At 41.7% G+C, this 26,728-nt stretch overlaps 1 protein-coding gene across 2 annotated transcripts in view; it reads left to right on the top strand.

Annotated features, from left to right (window-relative positions):
* Nucleotides 1–26,728, top strand: part of NR3C2 (nuclear receptor subfamily 3 group C member 2) — a 435,269-nt gene that overhangs the window by 293,513 nt on the left and 115,028 nt on the right. For both annotated transcript variants that reach the window (XM_073576249.1, XM_073576248.1), the window contains exon 4: nt 17,767–17,883. In XM_073576249.1, coding sequence (XP_073432350.1) covers nt 17,767–17,883 — 117 coding nt within the window. The remainder of the gene's footprint in view (nt 1–17,766; nt 17,884–26,728) is intronic.

Here is a 26,728-nt window from a genome sequence, read left to right as displayed (position 1 = left end):
CTCGTACACCCACGGCTCCGCTCCGTACACCTCGTACACCCACGGCTCCGCTCCGTACACCTCGTACACCCACGGCTCCGCTCCGTACACCTCGTACACCACGGCCCCGCTCCGTACACCTCATACACCACGGCTCCGCTCCGTACACCTCGTACACACGGCTCCGCTCCGTACACCTCGTACACACACGGCTCCGCTCCGTACACCTCGTACACACACGGCTCCGCTCCGTACACCTCGTACACACACGGCTCCGCTCCGTACACCTCGTACACACACGGCTCCGCTCCGTACACCTCGTACACACACGGCTCCGCTCCGTACACCTCGTACACACACGGCTCCGCTCCGTACACCTCGTACACACACGGCTCCGCTCCGTACACCTCGTACACCCACGGCTCCGCTCCGTACACCTCGTACACCCACGGCTCCGCTCCGTACACCTCGTACACCCACGGCTCCGCTCCGTACACCTCGTACACACACGGCCCCGCTCCGTACACCTCATACACCACGGCTCCGCTCCGTACACCTCGTACACACACGGCTCCGCTCCGTACACCTCGTACACACACGGCTCCGCTCCGTACACCTCGTACACACACGGCTCCGCTCCGTACACCTCGTACACACACGGCTCCGCTCCGTACACCTCGTACACACACGGCTCTGCTACATCCACACTGTAAATCCTGACCCCACACATACATACCTCAACCAGCACCATGACAACAGCAAAGCAGAGTCTTGCAGACGGTAGAGGCAAGGCTGAGCGCACAGGACCTGTGATGAGGTCACAGGAGGGGCGGAGTCAGGGGTGACATGTCGGGGGTCTGGACAAAGGCTCCTGATCATGTGACCCCCTGACTCCTCCCCTCCTGTGACCTCATCACAGGTCCTGCGAACAGAGCGAGCAGGCAAGCAAGTGCGACGCTGTGAGTGGCTGCGGGGGAGGGGGTCTTATGCTAAGGCGAGGATGGGGTGCGAGGGGGGGGCGTGGCGGTTTATCTCCCTGCAGTGCGGGAGGAACTTGAAACTATCACTGCCGTGCCCGCAGAGGGCCGGCGGCAGGAGCAACAGTGGCCGCAGCAGCTGGCAAGCGGCCAGATGATCGGGCGCTGCCGCCCGCGTCCCACATGACAGCGGCCCAGCGGGAAAATGCCCGGTTGGTTATATTGCCAATCCGGGCCTGATTGTATGCATGTGATCACCATGCAGCATCCTTCTCCATAACGATATCTTCCAGTGCAGCCTTAGTGGGATATGTGGGGTCAAAATCAGTTCAGACTTCTTATATTTTTTATGTGTCTCCTAGACTGTAAATGTATCACATGAAAATTAAATCCAGCTGTTAAACATCATCTCTAACCTGTCAAGTTTGATTTGGGCACTAGTTGAGCATTGCATCCTGCCATCGGAAGTGCCTGAATATGACCCCAGCTCGCAGTCGGTGCTTATAAAATCCTGACAGCCCAGGGTCCAGAGATGTATCGAGATATGGAGAAATGAGGCACATGCTGGGAATTAAGTGCAGCTGTATGGTACAGTTCACACCAAGCACATCTTTTCCATAATGTGGCTGGGATAAATCAGTATGTGAATCCTCCTGCATTAAATATGCAGATTTTACTGTAGATTTCTACATTTGAATAAAATAGGTGAAATCTTATCTCGTTGGATGCAAGTCGTTTGAATCCTTCTGTTAGGAAATTGGTTATTCATTTACTTTTGGTTTCTAAAAATGAAATTGCGTTTTATTGGAAATCCACTCGAGTGCCCACTTCACTCGATATCATTGCAAAGCTGACTTTACATTAGTCATATGAGCAAAAATTGGCGTTGCTGAATGGCTGTCTTCCTTCCTTTATAAAGAAATGGTCTCGCTGGCTGGAAATGTTTCCATGAGTTCTTATTATTATTATTTATAGTCTGGTTGTTTTTTATTTTTTTCTTTCATGTGTCATGAGTGCCTCACGATATTGCATTTATGTATGCTCTGTTATAAAATGTTAATAAAATTGTTTGGAAAAGACATCTTAGTTTTTTTAACAACCTACAAATGGGATTTTGTAAAGCCCTATGTATTTGCACTGCATCAGACCTTTATTAAAAAAAAGTCACAAGTTAAAAAAAATAAATGCTATAGAATTCATATTGCATGGATGTATATGTCAAATGTTCTTAAAATGTGATGCAGTGATGTGAACATTAAATGAATATTTATACATTTTGAAGCGTGCCTATCCTGTCAGGTGAATTTTCAGAATAAACCACTATTTGTGTACATGAATAAGAACACAATTTCTTGCCAATATATGACTTGTATCTTGAATTAATTTTTCACAAGTTTGCCATACTAAATCATCAGTTGCCTCTGAGCTAGTGGGTGGAGACTATATGCTATGATGTCTCCCATACACATTACTCAGAGAAATATGGCCTCTTTCTCTGTAGCACACAAAGAGAAACAGCAGCAGCATAGGACATTATACAACAGTGCTGAACTTTGTGGCTGTGAATCCTGCACTGTGGTAAAATATATTTGCTAAAAGCTTCAGTTCAATGTGCCCGGTCCTCACTGTGCTGAGGACACCTCACTCCCCACTAATCTCATCACCTCCCCCTGAACTTTACATAGAGTTTAATATGCTGTGTAACCTGGCACCTCACTATGCTGGCAGTCCTTCTTTCTTTGGCCATGACAGATTATAGCGGGAGAGGAAGACGTGGCTAATAAGTGGAAAAAGAAGCAGATTTCTCAGATAAGCTATAATATAAATTGTATTATATTCACCTGTAATATTAATGAAAAGTTTATTGAAACTACAATTTAATCTTAACATGGGACTAGTATTATTTATTTAGACAAAAGGGTTAACTATTTGCACAAGCGTTTTCACTTTGATTTTCCGTTTTAGCATAGAAATTTGGTAGGGGTATCCTGCCCAGAATCTGCCAAACACTAGTTCCTGCAGTGTTTTTAGGGTATTGTGCCTCATCAGATCCAAATACTCTATCTCTGCTCCATGGCATAGACAATAGCTTTATGGCATCTTGAAAAATAAAATTGTGTACAAAGGTGGTTTGCGAACTAAGTGATTGCAGATACTACGTGCTCAGTGCCAATCCCTGAGAGTTAACCTCACTGACTGCTACATGGAGGAAAGATTTATTGTTTTACTCACCCTCTCTGAACATTCACCCAGCTGTGTGTGCAGAGACAATGACCATTGGCTTCTTTTGCTGTACTCCTTTTTAGAGTTGAGCGAATTTGTTCGGGTTCCCTCTTATTCGGCAAGTTATAGCGTTTACCGAATAAGCTGCAGAGGGAACCTGACTTCCTGGATCGCGCCGGCTGATCAGCACCACAGCTGCATGTGTCACGGCTGTGTGACAGTCACAACACATGCATGGAGAGCCCAACAAACAGGCTATCCATGCATGTGCTGTGACTGTGACACAGCCGCGACACATGCAGCTGCGGCGCTGATCAGCCAGCGCGAGCCAGGAAGCCGAGCTCCCTCTGCAGCTTATGTAGTAAGCGCTATTGCTTGCCGAATAAGAGGGAACCTTAACAAATTCGCTCAACTCTGCTCATTTTATACACGCTATTGTGGCATCTATGCAAGGAGTAAATGGATAAAACTTCTCTTGATAAAAGAGTTACAGTGGTTGTCGAAGAGGAAAATATTTTTTCAGTTCGGGATTAATTAAAAATAATAAATGGAAGTCTGCACACCCTTGCAGCACTCCTGCAGATCCAGTGCAGGCTACTCCAGAGGTCTCTTCCAGCTGCCGAAGTAGTGTCTGCCTTGATTAGAAGTGCCAGCCTCACTGCAACCTGTAAGTGGCTTCAGTGGTTAGGTGACTAGAAGAAAACATTGAAGAAACATCCAATGACATGCTCTTCTAGTCACCTGATCACTGCAGCGGTTCTCGACTTCTGAAGAGGGCAGACCCCGTTTCCAGAGTTGGCAGAGACCTCAGGAACGACCTGTGCAGGATCAGCGGGGAGCGCTGGAAGGTTAGCATGCCTCATTTTTATTAGTTTTAATTAATCCATACAAAACAAACTCTTCTACTGTGCAATAAAACTATTGAACCCAGTGCAGCGCAATATTCAGACCTACTCAAAATACTACATTTACCGTAATTTACTATCGAGGTGATCACCCCCTCCACTAAGCAGTCCACCAACATACCCCATAAGGCTTCTTCCACAAACTGGCTCATCTTCTCCTCTGTTGCAGACATAGTCCATTTTTAATAGGCAATTAAACCTCATTTCGTTTCCCTACGACACAAAGGATTGCAGATTTCACTGCCTTATATTTGTCTGTTCTTTCCATTCCATTGGAAAGTAACTCTTAATCATTTTGACATTCAATTAGTTATGATGTCTGAATAATTAACGTCGTAGTCAGGAAATGTATTGCCAAAATCTGCAAAGATAGAGAAAACTCTAGAGGAAAGTTTTCCGTTTCCCAAAGTCAAATTCTTTTCAATATTTGTGAAGTCTTTTAAAGATTGCTTTCCACAGTCTGCCTGCAAAGTAGTAGAATGTATTTTATGTTGTGCTGTGTTGACTAATTTATGGCTATTTTGTTGTTTTTTATTATTAGTTATTAGGATTGGCATATCGGCAATTCGGCATGTTTTGTTTGCAGAGTTGACTAATTTTCTATTAACTTAAATTTTTGTTATAACGATACTGTGTGTCAACTTATTTTATAATTTCATTCTAAGGCTACTTTCACACTTGCGTTTTTTTTGGCGCTGCGCACCGTGCGCAGTGCAAACGCACATAAAAAACGCATCATGCGCATGTTTTTTTTAAAAAAACGCATGCTTTTTTTGCGCTGACGTGCCCATTACCATTTGCACGTCAGCGCACCCATAGACTTTAATGGGTGTTTGGGTGAAAAAAACGCATTGCGTGCGCATGCGTTTTTTTGTGACAAGTCGGACGCACAAAAAATGCAACAGGATGCATTTTGTGTGCCCGAGCGCACACTACAAAAAAATGCATGCGCATACAAACGAATGTGTATGCGCACCCATGTTAAGTATAGGGAAAAACCGCATTCGATTTTTTGCGCAAAAACACAGCGCAAAAAAACGCAAGTGTGAAACCAGCCTAAGGCAGCGTTCACACGTTGCTGTTTTTTCGCAGCGGTTTTTAACGTGCGATTTTGCCCCCAAAAAACAGCATCCCATGCAATTCTATGGGATTCCGCAATGCTGTGCTAATGATGTGGAATTTCTCGCGGCAGAATCGCATCGCAGAAAAATACGCAGCATGCTCATTATTTTGCGGAATCACGGCGATTCCACCCATATAGGAATGCATTGTTCTGCTTACTTACAGCATGTGACTATGCCCACCATGCGAAAAGTAAGCAGAACATTTGCGGATGGTACCCACGGTCCGGAGGAGGGGAGACTGTTCCGTTCCCAGTGATGCACTGCGATAATGACCTTTGCTGACGTCGTGGTCTCCCGATACTGTAGCGGTCTCGCGAGACTGCGATGTCATCAAAGGTCATTGCCGCAATGCATCACTGGGAACGGGACCTGCCGGCAGCATCGCGATGATCGGGGATGCTGCGCAGGACGTCGGAAGGTGAGAAAAACACTATTTTTTTATTTTTTTTATTATTTTTAACATTAGATCTTTTTACTACTGAGGCTGCATAGGCAGCCTCAGTAGTAAAAAGTTGACACACTAGTCAAACACTATGTTTGACGAGTGTGACCAACCTGCCAATCAGTTTTCCAAGCGATGCTACAGATCGCTTGTAAAACGCTAGCATTCTGCAAGCTAATTACGCTTGCATATCGCTAGTTTTTCCATGGGAAAATCACGGGAATTTAAAATGCGATTTTTCCCGCGGAACGGAATTCCGGAATTCCCGCGGTAACTTCCGTAACGTGTGAACTTAGCCTAAGTGCCACATACCTGATACCTGTGGTATGTAGCATCACATTTATGGACACCATTATTCAAATTAGAAAACCGGGTAGGGAGTTTCTCAGATTCAATATATAGGAGCAGGATCCTGGCTTTTTTGGCCAAATATTTGAAAAAAGAACACCTTATTGGTCAGGAAAGTCTATGGCCTTTCTTGGCATATACAGTACGAAGGGAGATTACAGCTTACCCTGCCAGATAAAGCTGTTTTTTTAAATTTAGTTTATCTGTAGTTTTGGGTGGGGGGGGGGTTCTAACACATTACAGTCATTCATGTTGGTTAAAGGTCTGTTGCAAAACTATAAATGTCCACATATACAGAACTTCGTCCTTTAATTTTGGGGGTCAATAGCATTTTTATCAAAACATTCTGAAGATTTTTTTTTCAGGTGTTTTTCCTGCATAATCTTCTTAGTAGTAGTACCTAGTCTTCAGAGTAGCCTGGAAAAATATGTATAAAAAAGATACAAAAACAAAAAAAAAACCTACTAAAAACATATTTAAAAAATGCCAAAAAAGGGCTTAAAAGTTCTGGAGGTTTTTACCTGTGCATTTATAATACTTCTACTAAAAAGCATTTTGAGAAAAGTGCTTCAGCATAGGTTTATGTAAAAGACCTTGAACAGTTCAGGATTGCGTACAGTTATTCTGTTACAGCTGTATAGCAGCGATATTGTCTAAACTGTAATGGACTGGCGAAAAATTGCAGCATTTTTGCAAATATTAACAGTATAGTATTTTCTTCAACCAGATTGCTTCTTGTTAGAAAGTGTCCTCTGAGACACCTGCATGTTATATAACTTTGTCCCTAATTAGTACGTCTGTCACATCAACTGCCCACAACTTTTTTGCCTCTGTATCCAAGTCAAGTCAGTCTACATGGAATGTTAGTATTATTGCTGGGATTTTCATGGCTTGTGGGAGAGAACGTTCTCCCAGACAACTCTACCCAGTATGAATTCTAATAATTCGGTTTAGCTTTAAATCTTTTGAAAGTGAAGGAGAGTAAAATCTTTGCCGGGTTTTGAAATGTCGTGCTGCGATGTTACGTTCCTTGCATATGTAAATGATGTATTTACGGAAGCATAAATCAGATTTATCCCTATAATAGATCACATAAATAGTTTTTATCTGTACAAACAAGTGTACGTTTCTTTTAGAAGGCATTTTATAACTCTCCTGATAACTCGTATCATCACAGATAGTTTTGAAATGGAAAAGTAAGAAAAGCGGTTTCTTATCGGAATCTGAGGTCCCTAAGGAAAAAGACAGTAGACTGTTTACTGACAGCTTCTTGAAGTATTACTACTATTGTGAATTTAATTTACTTCTACTATGTGATCTAGTACCTTATATACAGGGACATTAGAAAGGTACCAAGTCCAGAAACAGAATTACTGAGAGCTTTTTTAATGAAGGGAAATAATAGATTACTTAGAGGTCTGACAAAACCCAACATTACATTCATGAAACTGTTTCAAGGTCATTGTGTCTGTCTGTCCTGTTTTGTCTTTGCTTGGAATTGACAAGAAAACTAGGAAAGCACCATTGTGGCTAAAGCCTGATATTAAAATGCACAACAATTTAGTGACTTTGAAGAATTCCCAACATTGTAGCCATTCACATCATCATTCTGTGTACCCACAAGTCTCACAAATTTCATGGGTAAAAGTCGCTAAGGCCAGGTTTATGGAACAGCAGTAAGCTTATCAATATGTTTTTAGGAGTGCAAGGAAACCAGGATACCTTGAGGAAAACCAATCAAACACAAAGGAAAACCATAGAGGGCCTGATTCATCAAATCTTTCATGCCAGAATTCTGGTGTAAAAGCTTTGAAAATTTGCAAAATTTTGGTACAACACGGAGTTGCAACTAAATTTTGCAACTTCTTCCGTTTTCATACCAGTTTCTCCCAGCTTCGCCAAAATAGGTGGAACGGGGTGAGGCAGTAATGTGACTCTGCAGCTCATCTAATTCGTGACAAGCTGTGACATTCTGTACTCCTGAAATTTCACTCCAGTCCCTGAAGGAGTGAGCTTTTTGGCACAGCGCATGGAGGTTTACACCACTCGTCAGACGATCCAGATTCATGAAGAGGCATGCACCTCTTTATGAATCAGGAGCTTCTGACTCCAGCACGCCCCCTTATCTAGACTGGCGTGAACAATGAGATATTGATGAATCTGGCCCATAGACTCCATGAAGATATTGGTCATCAATATCAGATTGATGTGGGTCAAACATTCAGCACCCCCATTAGTCAGCTGTTCTCTGCAATGTTTGGCTTGAGGTGTGAAACAGCACAGGTCAATCAACTCTTTAGAAACAGATGCAAGATGCTGGAGATAGATCCCCTTTCCTTTTCATTTGCTAATTACTGATCAAACAGTTGATGGAGCTGTGCTGTGCAATGCCTCTACTCCAGACATTCGGCCTTCACAATCGCTGAGAACAGCTGATCAGTGGGAGTCACTGATGTTGGAACCTGACAATCATATATTGATGGGCTATCATAAGGATAGGTCGCCCAGTATCATTGTAGTGGAACAACCCAGGAAAGGCAGCTTTTTGTTTCAGATTTGTGCTGCAGATGCTACACCACAATTAACAGCAAATTAAAATACAATACATACTGTGTGTTTGTGTGTGTGTCAAGCTATAAAACTGCTGTTCAAATGTAGCTAAAACCTTCTGGCGGTGAAATAGAGTACCGTATGCAGCTCTTCGTACCATGAATTTTAATCTTGTACATATGTGGATGTTGGTGTGAAATGACAGCAGATTTGCAGCAATCATTCTATACCGTGTATGCCTACTCTTTTATATGCATAAGGCTTCGGCTGCACTTCTATTTTTGCAGGGTTACTGATTGATTTTAGCTATTAAGTGGTAGCAGTCCACACAATTGCATACAACTCGAGGAATAGCTTTGGACTGCAGCTATAGATAAATAGTTTAGCCCAAGCCTAAAGCTATTTCATGCCACCTTTTCTTTTTTTTTTTCTCAGCCCAAGCTCTATGGAGAAAAAAACCCCAACTTTTCCTAACGATCATATATTTTTTTTCTTTTCTTACATATCAGTGCTACATATATTTTTTGAGAAATCCTATTTAAAGGCCAATTATCATAACTTAAAATCAACATTGCAAACACTTTAGTTTGCTTTACACCTGGCTTTAATGCATCACTCCAGTGTTTTATGTTTTTATTTCACCACTAGAGTGGTAGCAAAAATGTAAGTTCCCTGACCCTAGTAATATACTTTACAGTCGCTGTCTACAGCTGTTCCCAGCGCCACCCCAGTGACCAGTCCTAATCCACTCTCTTTTGACCACAGCTTCTGACAGACTGGAAGTCAGAGGTAACGGTCACAAGCATCAATGTACGCATGTCTCTGAGGGTCTTGTTCTGGCTTCCATAGACTTACATTGAGAAATGACTTCCAGCGCTCTCAGCAAACACTGGTGCAATGTAGCCGCTCACAACTAGCAAAAATGGTCCAGCGGAGAGAACCAGAGGCAAAAGAATAGTCTGGAAGCTGGGTCAGCAACAAGAGGTTGGTGTAGGGACAAAATCGTAAAGATGTAGAATAGTCAAAAATGAGCTGAGGTCAAAAACAGGAATGTCTACTGGAAATATAACGAAACACAGGAGCAAGTCCGTTTATAACTAGCAGTGGATAACACGAATGCTGGAGCTTAACTAGCATGCAGCCCCACCCAGCAAGGAGCAACACTGACAGAAGTTACCCTGTATCTCCCAGCCTGAATGGAACGACCAGCCCCAGAGGACACATAACTAGAATTGTCAACCACAATGATAGCATGACGTAGCTCAGGGACAGAAGCAGAGACAGGAAGGGCAGGTACCCATACAGATGTCACAATAATGCTCTGCACCCATCTACCTTATATTTGCTGAGAAGAGTACTGCTGACCTTTGTTGGAGCACCTAGGAAATACAGAAATATAATTGCTGCAATTGACATACTTAGCAAATTAAAGATATACAAATTTATGCTGAGGTGAGAAACGCAAAGGATTGTGCTTGTAACAAATAGCACTGCTGGTTATCTCCCCGTATGGGGCCTCATTCTTGCTGATCAGAGTGTAGGATCCGGCCGTGAGTGTCCAACGTAACGTCAGCCTGTTTACAGTTTAAACACAATAATAAGCAAATAATGACACCAGAAACAAGAACATTTGGGGTCTTGTCCTGAGTACTGAGCCATACAGTCTATGTGCACTGTCATGCAGGCAGTATTGAGATCTTTTTCATAGACTCAGTACTACAAAGGAAGAATGCATTTAGTACCTACCTAGTTGGATTGAGCATCCATCATATTTCTCGGCTTCATACGGCCCCCTTATGCCACCAAGACTCAATACAGAAAGTCCCATACAATAAAATATTATGGAGCCATTTTTGTCTGTTCCAAAAGCTTGACTACTGCAACATATCCGAACACACAGCAGACACGTAACAGCAATATCTCTCTATTACACAGATATCCGGAGCCTAGTCATGAGAACATAATGAAGCCTTTAGTAATTAGACAACTGATGAGCAATTTCAGGTCTTCTTTTGTATATTTAGTTGAATATAAATTCCTGATCTGCCGTATGTAACACATGCTGCACATTAGAGGCCTACATTAAGTTATTTACTGACGTGACAGCGCCTGATATTTTTAAGACAATTTGCTGCTAAGCAGAGAGAGAGAGAAAAAAAATGAAAAACAAGTTTTCCGCCCACACAGACAACTCAATCAAATGTCATTTAGCTGTGCCTGGTGACGTCTCCACTCATTTTCTTGCCATAGTGTAAAATAACATTAAGGAAGACAATATACACAGAAATAAAGTGTTTGCATTTAGCATCACACCGAAACTACAATGCACGTAGACTTAGAACCATAGTCTATTTCCATCCATGCCTCAGATGCATCACAAAATGTTTGAAATTGCAGCCTCTGGCTGGCGGCCATGTTGGAGAAGATCCTACAAAATTAAACTCACATTGTTAGCAAAGGTGAAAAAAGCATAATTATAATCATCTACTTATCTTCCCACCATATGGCCGTGGCATGGTTATGCCTACCTCCAATATATACAGTTCTGTAACTCCAATATGTGTAGAGTCCAATGAGGCTGTACTGTAACGCTGTTGACTTGCTATTTACTCTCCTACAAGCATTGCTAATATGGCGCAGCACCAAGCACTGTATGACAGTATACATGTGGCTGTATTCCATTAGCCAGGGTCGGACTGGCCATCTGGCAGTTCTGGCAAATGCCAGAAGGGCCTGTCTGGTTGTGGGCTGCCTTGTCTGCTAAGTTTTTAATTGAATCTATGTTTTCAAGACACCCATACTGTTAAGAGTTGTGACGGAGCACAAAGTCACTGACTCCATTACTTACCCCAGCAGGCCACAGGTATCATTAGAAATATTGGTCTTGTAGTAAAGCTTGCTTTCCTCCATCCAGGGTAATAATAGCAATATGTCAATATCTGGTTCTTGGGGATGGGGACATCATGGGCCTGTGCGCTCTGGAAGAAGCAAATGTGAATATCTCTGCAATGGTACGATGCAGTGCAAAAGATAAAAGAGCTGCATAACTAAGGAAGCACAGATATTTGCAAGGTATTTAACTCAATTTTTTGAGCAAGTGACAGGTCCTCTTTAAGTGCTACAAATTTTTTTTAAAAAACAAAAACCATTAGTTTTTGATCAAATTCTGCATCCTATGCATGTAAATTGATTTCTGCAATCCCGCCTTAATAACTCCATAGGGCGAAAGGTTGAAAGCTGCCTTACATTTCACACTCTTCAGTTTGAGAATTGAAAGCATTGCAACTTTATCCCAAATATATTGTGCACCGAAATTTGCAACATTTGAAAACTTTCACAAAGCCAAAAATAAGTATCTCCAATCTTCCTGTCCTTTTAGGTGATAGTTACAGTAAAGAAAGGAGCTGAGCAAAAAAAAAAAAACTTATATTCAGAATTTCATATTTTTATGTAAAACTCAGTTGTCGGAAACAACCTTGGAAACACTTGGCTGATAATGAGTCATTTTTATTGTCCATGTATGGAATAATTAAATTGAATGAAAATACATTGTAAATTGCTTCAGAAAATCATGGGGATGTTTAGCTTAAAGTTTTTGTAAAACTCTTTTATTATAGAGGAAAAGGATGTGCTTATCAGATCAGTCGACGAGTTAAGACAAGAAAAGCTTTGGTGAGATGAGTCAGTTTCCACTGTTGGCTTGCCCGTTACAAAAGTTTTAAAAGTGAAATTTCCTTCTTCACCATTGCTTTTCTCACATTAAGAGGAAGTGTTACATCTGTAATAGAGATCAGTTCTTCATAGTGTTCATTACCCGATATTTCCTTACCATAAGCTATGAATACACCAATAGAATGGAGAGCCTGTACATAGGTTACAGCACAAATTTCCACTTTCTATTTCAAACATGACATATGAGTTTTATCCGATAGTTACAATTTCAGCCAATTACCAGTTGACAGTTTTATCAAACTCATTCCTGACAAATCTGCTTATATATGTTATTATACAGGAGAAGTGATGTATGACTACATAAGGGGCACATTTGCTACTTAGGAGTCCAGTAAAGCCATGTAACCAATTTCCAGGAGCAATATATTTCTGCTCTAAACATTAAAAACATGATTGATTTTTGAGAAATAGGAATGATTTGTAGAGCTGACAATTTAAACTAACTACATAGCATTGTAGGACACATAACCGCTACAGAAATCTCTCCTTTAGTGTTTAGGTATTGTCTTCGTTCTGCAGAAACTGATGTTTCATTGGCTATGCTAGTGTATTTGGCGCACCCCTCAAGGCACCGTTCCGGCCACTAGTCTTGCACGCTTCTGCTTCCCTCACTATTTTAGGTTTGAAATCTTCTTTAGGAATAATTTATCTGGTTTTGTGGCTAATCATACAAGATACCTGTAAAAGTAGAGAACTACAGGGAGTAAAGGGTAAAATATATAAAGGGAAATGAAAACTGGACGTTGGGTTGCATTTATTATGATTCCTGTATTACTGATAACATTTCCAAAACGTTCTTGTGTCAGATTGTTTAACCAAAGAATTCCACTTAGCTTTCTTTCCTTTTATACATTTATTAGAAATGGGAGCAATTACTTACATCATACAGTAACAATATAATGACCAAGCGATGCATTGATGTCGTCAGCCATCGTGGAGTTTGTATAGGAAATCCTCCTGCTATCACTATTGTTACTCATACAAGAAGTCATTGTCAAAAGCTGCAGAAGTAAGAACTCATGGGGAAATGCACAGCAGCAGGGGCAAAGTATTAAAATCTTATTAGATAGCACAGAGGTGATTTGGGAACTTGTCTTTAATCTCACACTCACTGGGTTTATGAAAATGATCAATGTACCTTGCATACTAGTGATTAGTGCAGTGATTAAACTGTTTTCAGTCTTCTTTGTGGAACATTTCCTCCTCAAGACTTTTAAGGATTTTTCTCTGAGTCTCCAGAAACTGCCCAGCAACGGCAGTCCTACTTTAAGGCTACATCACAACAGTTACATAACTCTGTTTTACCGTCTACTCTGCTACTTCGACAAGACAGGAAACAGATTTGGGCAGCGCCCATGGTAGTGTCACTATGCCAAGTCTATTTTACTGGTCACTTGCCCATCACTTCTTGCTGCTTGGTAACTTCATTTTTTGTTTAATCGGTCACTTATTAGGTAAGATTGTAACATTAGATAATAAACTCCTTTTTTCTAGCTTAAGCACGTTCATGCTGCATTAAAACAAAACAAAACAAAGACAAAAAGCAATCAACCGTGATAAGATCTGAATATGTGAATCATTGTTCTGCAAAATGGCACATATTCTCCTAATGCCAGTATTTGGTAATATTATGCATATTAAACGTGTGGATTGGGCTACCTGAGTTCTTAAGAGGTTTCTGAAATATTTTTAATGCAAGCTAACGATTTTCAAGCCAGTATTAGATTGCATTATTAGGAAAGAGGATCTTCTCCAGGTAGATGATGTATGATAAATGTCATATCCAATTGTTGTCTACACTAAAGGGTTGAGACAAGAGCGCAATAGGGTCTTATCTGGGTAAATCGTATGAATTAAAAAGGTATTTATACTCACCCTTTCCAAGAGAGAGTAAAGCCTGCATAATCGGTATGTCAGCCTGCTGCACGTCCAACGGTCCACAGCGGTGACCGTAACAAAGATTCTTAGGAATAAATTCTTGGACTTTAGGTGCCCTGCCAGACAAATTCCATAGCCAAACAAGGTTAATGAATTAACCCTTTATTCCCTACGCGTTTCGAAGTATAACACTTCTTCAGGGGATGACATATGAAGAAGAAGTGTTATACTTCGAAACGCGTAGGGAATAAAGGGTTAATTCATTAACCTTGTTTGGCTATGGAATTTGTCTGGCAGCGCACCTAAAGTCCAAGAATTTATTCCTAAGAATCAAATGTCATATCCAGGCACAAGACAATTTACTTCCTTTCAACGCAGTGGGATACATTTTACTTCCTGTGCCCTTGTGGCACGGAGGCTAGTTCAAAGTTGCATGGTGTGTATTTTTTTTTTATTCATTCAAAAGCAGGTCCCAATGCAATGTGTGAAATGTGTCCCCCAACTATCTTTGCCATTTATAATACTAGTGTCTTCTAACCAGGCAAGTGTCTTTTGGTGCAAATGCCACCTCGGCACCCCTTGTAGCCTCACGTTTAGCATGGCTTGTAGGCGCTGCCCTTTATATATCTGCGCACCATGTCAAATAGGCTTTGTACCTGGTGAGCTTGTAATAAAATGTTCAGTCCTTGTTTTTGTAGCCACTGTTTATCTACTCTGAACCTTTAATGGGTTTTCCCTGTGTACATTGACACTGCTGCTGAAACCAGTGATTGGCAGCAGCTCTGCACCACTGCAGCCTGTAAACAGTCACTGAAGAAGCTGTGGAGAGGTAGCACTGGACCTTGGGAGTGCGAGTCAAACATTTTTATTATTTTTAATACAGGAATGATGATTTAGTGCAGAAACTGTCCAGGGTAAACCCCAGTAAGGTTAATGACTTCTAGTTTCTGTATTCAGAGATTGGTGCAGACAAATCAAAATGAGATTATATTAGTCACCAGGTACTCGTATTAGAGGCATCACAGTGTAGTGTTCATAAGTCTGAAAACATTGGTAGCGCTCCCACTGCCTTTTTATTCAGTCACAGATTATGTAGTTTACAACAGTGGCAAAAATAAGTCAGAGGGTGTTCACTGAAAGCCTTTCCACATTCTACGAGGGGCACCTGAAAACTTCGAAGCCCACCCATGAAATCTTTTTTGCATGGTCTTGTTTTGCAATGCAATATGTTATTTAGTTAGTTGAATGGTCTCATGAGCATTCTGCATTTATTTTGATTTGTTTGTTTCCGTTACAGCATTTTAAAGTTGGGTCGCAAGGCTGAAATATGGAAATGGAGAAGTTGGCAAAGTTCACACATCGGCTGCTGCAATTCACTCCTGTGGTTTCCAACTGCTTCAGCACCCACCCTATTCCCCTGATTTGGCTCCCTCGGACTATCACCTATTCCCACAGATGAAAAAGCACCTTGGTGGAAGGTGGAATTGCAGCCATTGCAACAACCGATGTGTGTACTTTGCCAACTTCTCCATTTCCATATTTCAGCCTGAGGGTGGTGTTTCCTTTACATGATATTTTAGGATTTATCACAGTTAGGCATTAGCTCAACCTTTTTTAGCAAATAGGAAGAGGGTTATTGCTATTCCTATGAGCCCTTTGTTAACCAACATGATTTAATTATTTCTATATGACACAGGACTAAAGCAGCTAGATCATACTACGGTTATCAGGGCTGCCAACCCTCTGCTGACCGGTCCTCTACATTCTGATGTCTCATACATTACCTCTAAGGGCTCATTCAGCCATCTTTTCTTTGCATGTGAGTTCTGTGCATGGATTTCACCGATAGAACTCATTCCTGTTATAGTCTATAGAGCTCTTCACATGTCCGAGTATTATTGCAGAACAAGTGGTCCTCAGAAAATCACAAAGACATGTCTAAGTCGCCAATGCATGTCTATGGCTCCTCAAAAAAATCAGCCACTACTAAGATGTCAACCATATACTGTCCGTTTTTCACGGACTGCTTGATAGGAGGAAGGTTGAGAAACCTTCAGCATTTGCTTCTTTTTCATATGAGAAAAATTGATAACTCTGATGGTAAAAACTGACACACTGACCAAACACTAATGACATTTTGATGAAAAAAAAATACTGTCGAAACTCTGAACATTTTTATGGATGGGAGAAAAATCAATGTCTGGATATCTTAGACTCAGCTGTAGTCTTCCTCAAGCATAGGTCTAGCAATGCTCAACCTCGCTTTGTTCCCTCCCAAGCTGGTATCCCTCATAGCCATAGTAGACTATACCAAAAATGACTCCATATTGTTGTCTACGTCTTGTTGTTAGTCTGGTATACCGCAGCCACAACTGCATACTGGTATACATTAAAATAAGTTATAAGGCCTCTTTCAGTCATCAGTGTTTTCTATCTCTAAATTTTATGGATAGTACACGTAGCAATTACAGCTTATGAGGCCGTTTGCATGTCTGGTTTTTTTTTTGTCCTTTTAAAAATCAGGGAGACATGTCTGCATTTATCAACATCATGGATGAAAAGTACTAATACAAGTCTATAGATACGTTCCCATAATAAGGAATTTGCTGCGGGTTTGACGCTGCATATTTCTGCCTGTGGATCACCTGCGGACACTGACCTGTGGCGTTTCTTTCAAGACCGCAACATGTCAATTACAGAAATGTCACCAATAGAATGATCTGGAGAGTCATACAACACTACAGTGAATCCCCACAATAAACAGATCTTTTTAAATTTATCTGCCCTGAATTTTGAACCTAATGATGACATTGTATTATAAGGTGATCATTTATTTTATGCTCACGTTCTATGAATTTGCCAAATATGGAACTGCATTTCACAAAGTATTTCTAAGCGTCTAGAAATAATATTGTTTTTGACATATTTTCCTTAATGTTTAAAGCAGTTTTCTGGAGATTCACATAATGTATGTGATTTATACCCATTTAAGTGGAAAATATTTTCTCAAGGATCGGTGGCAATGTAGGGCTTGAAGAGATAATTTCCGGGGTTGGTACTGACAACCTATTACACTATGGTTCATTCTGATAATGTTTTTGGGCTTTATTGGAATAAACACATTGTACGGCAATTCATACTTCTATTATGTAGATGTATTCAGTACAGAATATCACGAGGCTCCCTGGAGTACCTACATGTCATCTCTCTATAATGCTGCTTTTCTAGATTATTGTTTGCCCCGCATGTGTGCTATTTAGATGTTCATTGTGGGTTTTTATCCTATTGAAAAAGAGAGAGATAATTGAGATAGTCGCACAGTGAATGACATCCTGGTATGAGATGTAAATTAAACTTCTTTTATATATTGTGATCTTTTAAACATATACAGTATATTTCAGCATAATCCTCACTGTATCCATCAACGTCTGTTTTTTCTGTGCTGTGTCCAAGTTCTTGTTTCGATGTCCCCACATTCCTCATCAGTTTTGACTTCCTCATCCTTTTTTAATCATGTTAATCTTGATGTGAAGATTTACAAACAAATGCGTGTACTTCAAGTGTGAAAGTATTGAGATGGAAAATAATTCCTTTTTGTGTATTTTCAGGGCAGCACAGCTATCTCTGTGCAGGAAGGAATGACTGCATTATTGACAAGATTCGGAGGAAGAATTGTCCTGCATGCCGATTACAGAAGTGTCTCCAGGCTGGGATGAATTTAGGAGGTAAGGCGCAGATACATATTTTATGCCGGTCAGCAAGCATACAATTATATATTTATGTTGTTAGCAGGTTGTAGCAAAAGACCATACTGGACTATATCACTGGAGCTGTCCAGGATTGGTAAAAGTTGTGACAAAGCTAGGTAAAGCAATAATGAAATAAACATTATTTACCCTGTTGAAGTCCGTGCCACTCCAGCACCGTCTCTGCTGCTCCGTGCTGCTCTTTGTTTATAGGGCTGCAGCGGTGTTGTCCTACATGCAGCGTATGACTGCTGCAGCAGATCACTGCCGTCTACATCGGCATCACTGCAGAGACCAGAGATTGGCTCGAGCAGTCATATGTTGTCGACAGGACATCACCAGTACAGTCCTGTGAATAAAGACTGAAGGACCGCCAATAAATTTGTAAATCTTTTTTCGTTTAGCAGCAATGCCTACCTGTGACCCAATTTTGTCTGATCTCTGGAAACCATTATTACTATGAACAGCGCACAGAGATCAGAGTAGTTGATGTTCTAAAGTCATAAATAGGTATCAGGTTAGAAAAAACAATAGAAATGGTTTATTTGATGCAAGGTAGATGAGGCCCACCTCTATGCATTGTGCTAGGGAATAGACACAACTTTATAGAGTATAATAGGAACTCTTAGGTCAAATGCATTTAGTGTCTTGGCATCCTCTTTCTAGATGGTCACCTCGCACGTTCTTATTAACATGTTGTTAGTAAGAATTGAAAAGAGTTTCTGCCATCCTTGAATCTCCTATGGTATGTTTACGTGAAAAATGGGATTTCAACATTGGCTATTGCTCAAATATTCAGCTCCATAAGAATTTCTCTGAATTTATATATTCCACATGTTACTGCTGAGTTTACTGAAGACGCAAATAACTTACAACGTAAACTCAAAGTTGTGCTGTTCCTCTTCCACTGTCATCTATCCTGTTAAACTATGAATAAATTGCCTTTACACAGTTAAAAAAAACATTATTAGCACTGATTAGATAGTACCGGACTGTAGGAAAAATACAAACAAAAGAGTATCTCAGCAGCCTGTAAGCGCCAAGATGTATGCAAACATTGAACACATGATATTTGAACTGCATTACTGCTATATACAGGGTGGGCCATTTATATGGATAAACCTAAATAAAATGAGAATGGTTGGTGATATCAACTTCCTGTTTGTGGCACATTAGTATATGGGAGGGGGAAAACTTTTCAAGATGGGTGGTGACCAAGGCGGCCATTTTGAAGTCGGCCATTTTGGATTGCATCTTTATAAATGGCCCACCCAGGTGTATCCATATAAATGGCCCACCCTGTATAATATACTTATAAAAAAGAAGGTATTTAGCTCATGAATTAGTCAATTCAGGAGAGCCCACCCTGACCTCATATCATGCATCTCCCTAGCTTAAAGCCTACAAATTTTATAGGGCAGGTAGGATCCAGCATTAATCAAAAATAGCTTTCAGCTGATGGAAACCGTACTCAGTCAGAAGAGGAGGCAATCACCACCTCCAATAGTAAAGAAAAAAAAATAAACTGACCAGCTCCTCCGAACAGAATAAAGCAAGCGTGAACTGGTGCAAGCTCCTATCACTGCATAATGTACAATCAAAAGAATATAGCAGCACTGTGTAAGTGCTAAGATGTCTGCAAACAATGAACACCCTGAACAGTGATGCAGTTGAAATTGAATGCATTCAATGTTTGCATACATCTTAGTTCTTACAGTGTGCTGCAGTATTCTTTTGTTTGTGTAGGACAAATATATAATTTACAGTAGGATTAACAATTCCTAGTTGCCATTTTATTTATGCATTTCCAGGAAGAGCAACACAGGAACAGCCCAAAGCGGAGTTTAAAAAAAATGCTCTGAATTTGTTACCTTATATAGACTATTAGTATTTGCTAAAGTATAGCGGACAGAAGAGCTGACAAATTATCTTCACATTTTTTTATTACTCCCCAGACAGCTCTACCATTACAATTTGTTGGAAAGCGTTATATGTGCATTGTGGGGTTTTTTTCCCACCATTTTCCAATTAAAAGCATATCGATTAAAATTTCACACAATTCAATGTCTGAAATATTTTGTCTTAACATGCTAACTAGTTGTCTCTAGTTTGAATCATTCTCGGTGACCTTTACGTGTGCTTAGCTTTGCATACTAGCTCCAGCAGATGAGCGGTACTTTACATGTGGCAAAGACACCTCAGATGAAAATGACAGAAACTAAGCTGATATTTATCATGTCTGAAAACTTTTTTTTTTAAAGCAGATTTCTTTTTACTTTGCTTAAAACTAAACAAAAACACTTTAAGACGGTCTGTTAGCTTGAAGGGGTCGTAAATTTTGTAGAAAAATGGAGAAGAGGCTAAATATACTTTTACATTTAAAATTGTGGACTGGTAGGAGCGCATCATTAACTGGCCTTTTTTTCTCAATCAACATGCATTCTTAACAAGGGTATGGACACCTTTTAGAGATAATATATATACTTTTTTACTTTAATGTATGTGTTTTGTGCTAAAAATAATTTTTTAAATTGGGTTTCATGGCAAATGTTGCACTATTTGTCTTTTAAAACCTCTGTGTTGCACTGTCTCCTTCTGGCTTCAGAATTGGTTAACTAAAGTGCATTTACATTGCACGATTATCGTGAATCCCCAGGAACACATGTTTCTTGATAATCATGAAGTCTAAAGTCTAAGCCTGTCGATCACCCAACGAGCAAGTAAAGCAATTGTTCGTCGGGTGAAATGATCTTTCAGCTTGCCCACAAAATCATAGTTCTCAGCAGCGCATCATCCTGTCTAAACGGGACCTTCTCTGCTTAGAACATTGGCACCCTATGCGTACCAGTCGATCTATTACTGATTGTTCAGTGCGCATCTGAAGTACGGTCTCCCTGTATACGCAGGCAGCTAAATGATTACCATCTTCTCCTCTTCTGAGTCATGTAACGACGGTTCAGGAATGAAGGTGAGTAGGAGTGTTTATTGTGTTTTTTTTCCTATACGTTTAACAACAGCTGGGCATATACTAGGAAGAGGGCATATACAAGGATGGAGGCACATATTCATGGATTGGGGGAGCATATACATGGATTGGGGGAGCATATACTTGGATTGAGGGAGCATATACTTGGATTGGGGGAGCACATACTGTGCTTAAATTGGGGAGCATATATTTGAATTGAGGGAGCGTATACATGGATTGGGGTAGAATATACATGGATTGGAGGAGCATATACAGGGATGGAGGAACAAATACATGGATTGGAGGAGCATACACAAGAATGGAAGCGTATATGCATGGATTGGGATAGCATATACATGGATGGAGGAGCATATACATGGATTGGGGAGCATATACATGGGTTGGGGGAACATATACATGAATTTGGGTGCATATACAAAGATGGGGGGAGTATATACCACAAGGATGGGGGATTCATATACCAGGATAGGGAACATATTTCTTTATATCAGCAGTCTAGGACCCCTGTCTGTGGCTGTTCTCTGCTGCCCCGCTTGCTGTCTATACAAGTTGTTTCTTCTAAACTAAAACCTCAGCATTCAAGTTAAATTGCAATGTTGGCACTTTGCCATAAATAAGTGGGTTTTGGGTTTCAATATGGCCACTCAATCCCTAAAAGGTGTGCCATCACTGGTAGAGGATATCTGGCTCCTTACAGTTAAGAATATTGATGGCTGCTGCTTTTACTTGGGCTGTGTCCGCCTTTGCTCAGTGTAGATCTGTTCTGCAGCCTAAGTGGATCCAAACTTCCTTGAGGATGCAGATAAGGTTCAGATTGGAGCTTGAACTGCGATAAAGGTTCTCTTCGACAATGCTCATAGAAAAAATGGCGTTTATCATTTACGGTAATCCATTGTGTATTGATGAGTGTAATGATAATTCAGGAGGTTTACCTCAAATCCTGTGTTCCGCTATCTTTATGTTTTCTTCCAAGTTACAGGCTATGCTCTTCTTTGCCATTAAACCTTTCTATTATAAAATCGGCCATTATCCTGCTGGTTCAGGATACTGAAGCTTTACGCTGACCTTGCATGAGACTGTACACTGAACCATTGTTTTCCTTTTATTTTAAGTCTTTATGCAAGACTACTTTGCATTGTTCTACATCAGAAAAAGACAGCGCCTTTTATTAACTTTGAAAAAAAGCGTAGCATATTATTAGTTTTACTTTTACTTGATGAAGAACTATACTTTTCGGTTGACTCATGCTGTGACCATGATTAAATAAATGTCTGTTGATATTAGATAATAATTAATTCTTACAATTAAGCGATCCATGTCCTTAAAAGTTCTTCTGTAATTGTCAAATTTACTAATGATTGGTAATAACAATTTTTTAAATATCATTTGAAAGCAGTTGACTGAGCACAATATTGGAAGCTTTAGATATTATTTATTTTATATTGATTCCCAGAAATGAACAATTTTCATGTTAAATTACCAATCATTTGTTCCTCAGTGGTAGATAAGTAGGGTAATCTTAATGATTCTATTAATCTTGAATGAGCACAAGAATTTTTCTTTATATCATCTGTTTGAAATGGAATGCTTTGTAAAGACATTATTTTTAATGATGGTAAACAAATTTGTTCCGTCCTTCTATTTCATTCATCCAACATTTTAATACTATATTTCCCCTACAGTGGCTGTCATGATCCAGGACGGGGTTTCGCTTTGGCCCGTCCTGGTCAGACATGGGGTTACGGTAATTGTTTTTGCCTCTCTCTGGCAGAGGGCGGCTATGTAATGCTCACTAGACCTAGGTCCGGTGTCAGTTATACTTCTGCCCTCGGCTGAGTTAGTTGACCTCTGGTGTACGTGTGCCTTGTGCCTGATTACTTGTTGCTTGTTTGGTATTGATCCGGTTCTGTCCCTGTTACGAGTTCTGCCTGTCCCTTTTGTACCGCACCGCTCTCTCGTGTATGACTCTCTGCTTGTGACTTGACTATTCTCTGCTTGTCCCGCTGTACCGCGCTTGCCCGTACTGTGTATGACCTTTGGCTTTGTCTGACCTCCCATCTGTATATCCCTCCTGTACCTCGTTTGCCCGTACTGTGTCTTACCTCCGTTTTGCCTGACTCTGAGTTGTTGTATGGTGTCCTGCCATCTCTGAAAGCAGGACGCTAAGCCCCGCCCCCTTGCAGTCACATGACCGTAGGTCCTGTGCCAGCTTGCTAACTTCAGCGTCCACAGGTTCTGTGCATCTTTACTTTCCGGCGCTGACAGGATCCTGACACTGATAGTTTGAAGCACGCATTGTCACCGCTGCTGCCCTGCTCCACAGGTATCATTGAGCACTTTTTTTGTACTCAGGACATGCGCACTGGCTCAGTGAGCGAGTGTAGTGCGGTGTTCCTGACATTATAACTGACCATTACCATTTTTTTTTCTCAGCTCCCTTTCTCCTGTGTTTGTATTATGGATCCTATGCACGCCCTTTCTGAGCAGCTAAAGCACCTGACTCAGATGTCTCAGAGACTCCTGGGGGAACAACTAGCCCTGGCTCAGTCTCAGCAGCTGATCGCTGACACTGTGCAGGGGGTTTTATCATCAGAGGCTCGGGAGGTTACAGTAATTTCCCCTGAATCTCCGGTTAAGTTACCAGATACTTTTTCTGGAGATAGAAGGGAATTCAAAGTGTTCAAGGAGGGCTGTAAGCTTTTTTTTTTTCCTTGAGACCACACTCCTCTGGGGATGAAAGTCAGAGAGTAGGGGTCATTATGTCTCTGTTAAGGGGAGCTCCTCAGGCTTGGGCTTTCTCCCTTCCTACCACTGCCCCTGAGCGTATGACTGTGGAGGCATTTTTTGAAGCCTTAGGGCATATTTATGATGAGCCTGATCGGATGCGTATGGCTGAGGACAGGGTGATGAGTGTGTGTCAGGGGAAGCACTCAGCCGAGAGGTTCTGTTCAGAGTTCAGACGCTGGGCTGCTGAGGTCTGCTGGAATGATGCCGCCCTCCAGGGTTTGTTCCGTAGAGGCCTGTCTGAACATCTGAAAGATGCCTTGGCTCTCCACCCTCTGCCTGATTCCCTGGAGGAGGCTATGACTCAAGCCGTCCGAATGGATCGCAGGCTACGGGCCAGGGGAGTGATGCAGGTCAAAACCCCATTATTTTCCAAAAGGAAGGGGAGCCAGTCTTACATTGGAAACCATGGAGATGGGAACCGTCGACTTCAAGGAGAAAGGAAAGAGACAACGGCGTTTGGGAAAATGCTGTTTTTTCTGTGGAGATTCGGGACATTGGAAAAAGAATTGCCCTTCTTGTCCACCAACTTACAAGCGACTGAGCCCGGGTGATTGTCGTGGAGGTCACCCAGGCTCTCAGGTACCCTTTTTTCCATTTTCCAAAATGATGTTACAAGTGGAACTTTGTTGTGGGAATGTCTCCACAACCACTTCTGCTTTTGTGGATTGTGGATCGTCATTAAACTTTATTAACTCTGACTTGGTGTCCAGGTGTAAGTTAGGGACAGTTAGGTTGGAGACTCCTATTCACGTTGTTGCCATTGACAAAACACCACTGGCAAAAAATGATGTCATATTTCGTACAGAAGAGTTTCTCCTTAAAGTGAGTTCCTTACACCAGGAACATATTTCATGTTTTATTATAGAGTACCTGCCTGCGGGACTGGTGTTGGGGTTCCCCTGGTTGCAATTACATAATCCGGTGATCAATTGGGAATCTCGGGACATTGCTAAATGGGGTCCCTATTGTTCCGAAAAATGTCTGGTTACTGTGTCTGTGTCGTCCGTGAGTCTGGAAGGTATTCTGGAGTGCCTAAAAGACTATACGGACGTTTTCTCCGAAAAAGAGGCTGAGGTTTTACCACCACACTGCCCTTTTGATTGTGCCATTGACCTGGTTCCAGGTGCTAAATTGCCCAAGGCCCGCTTGTATAACCTTTCGGGTCCAGAACGGGCTGCGGTGAAGGAATACATTTCCGAGAGTCTCCGTAAGGGACACATTCGTCCTTCTGTTTCTCCCGTGGCGGCGGGGTTCTTTTTTGTAAAGAAAAAAGACGGGGGTTTACGCCCATGCCTCGATTTTCGTGAGCTAAATAAGATAACTGTGAGGTATACGTATCCCCTCCCACTTATTCCTGATTTATACAACCAGTTGTCCGGAGCTAAGTGGTTTTCGAAATTAGATCTATGGGGAGCGTATAACCTCATCCGAGTCCGGGATGGAGATGAGTGGAAAACGGCTTTTCTCACTACTGAAGGGTTGTTTGAAAATTTGGTCATGCCTTTCGGTCTGACCAATGCTCCAGCGGTCTTCCAAAATTCCATAAATCACGTGTTTTCCGATTTTATTGGACGGTTTATGGTGGTGTATTTGGATGACATATTGATCTACTCTCCTGATAAACAGGCTCACATTGGCCATGGTCGGGCAGTTCTCCAAAGACTTCGGGAGAACTGTCTCTTTGCTAAACTGGAGAAATGTTTATTTTTTGTTCAGGAGCTGTCTTTTCTGGGATTCATTGTGTCTGCTGAGGGGTATCGCATGGATCCTAATAAGGTGCAGGCCATTGTCGATTGGGTTCAACCTTGTGATTTAAAGGCTCTGCAGCGTTTCCTAGGATTCGCCAATTATCACAAGTTTATAAGGGGGTTCTCACAGGTGGTTAAACCCCTCACAGACATGACTCAAAAGGGGGCCGATATCAAGAATTGGTCAGCCGCAGCGATAGCGGCGTTTCAGTTTTTGCAAAAATGTTTCATGTCTGCTCCGGTTCTTATTCAACCGGACCCGTCTGAACCATTTATCGTTGAGGTAGACGCCTCAGAGGTGGGGATGGGCGCGGTATTGTCCCAGGGACCCGCCACTTTGACCAGTTTGAGACCTTGCGCCTTTTTCTCGAAGAAATTCTCCTCCGCGGAGAGAAACTATGATGTTGGGAATCGAGAACTTCTGGCCGTAAAGTTGGCCTTTGAAGAATGGAGGCATTTTTTGGAGGGGGCTGTCCATCCTATAACCGTAATTACGGATCACAAAAACCTAGTTTACATTGAGTCAGCTAAAAGGTTGACTCCCAGACAGGCTAGATGGTCACTTTTTTTTTGTCGATTCAACTTCTCGATCACTTTTCGGCCAGGGTCCAAAAATGTCAGAGCTGATGCCTTGTCACGCAGTCTTGATCCGGTGTCCCCCCCGAACCTCCATCCTCCATTCTTCAGCCTGGGGTGGTGGTGGCAGGTGTCTCTAATATGTTGGAACGGGAGATTCGGGAAGCCCAGTCTCTTGCACCTCCGGCTAAGCCGGTGGATAAACTTTTTGTGCCAGCTCAGTTTCGTCTCAAGGTCCTCCGGGAGTTCCATGACGCAGTTCTGGGTGGACATCCAGGGATCTCGGCTACCCGGAAGGCCATTGCTAGAGTATTCTGGTGGTCTTCTTTAGCCTCTGATGTTGGGGAATATGTTTCTGCATGTGATGTTTGTGCCCGTGCAAAAAACCCCCATAACCGGCCGGCCGGGGAATTGGTACCACTGCCAATTCCTAAGAGACCATGGACGCATTTGTCCATGGATTTCATCACCAACCTTCCCCCCTCCAAGGGTAATACCGTCGTTTGGGTTGTGGTAGACAGGTTTAGTAAGCAGGCACATTTTGTACCGTTGGCAGCTCTACCTAATGCGGAAACATTGTCCAGATTGTTGAGCATGTGGTGCGGTTGCATGGGGTACCCTTGAATGTGGTGTCTGATAGAGGAGTGCAATTTGTTTCCAGATTTTAGAGGGATTTTTGTAAGAGGTTGGGTATTGGTCTGTCCTTTTCATCCGCTTATCATCCAGA

This window comes from Dendrobates tinctorius, unplaced genomic scaffold, assembly GCF_039654945.1.
Source record: "Dendrobates tinctorius isolate UK_male_01 unplaced genomic scaffold, ASM3965494v1 ptg000008l, whole genome shotgun sequence".
NCBI classification, from domain to species: Eukaryota; Metazoa; Chordata; class Amphibia; order Anura; family Dendrobatidae; genus Dendrobates; species Dendrobates tinctorius.
This window is presented reverse-complemented; position numbering and strand designations above follow the sequence as displayed.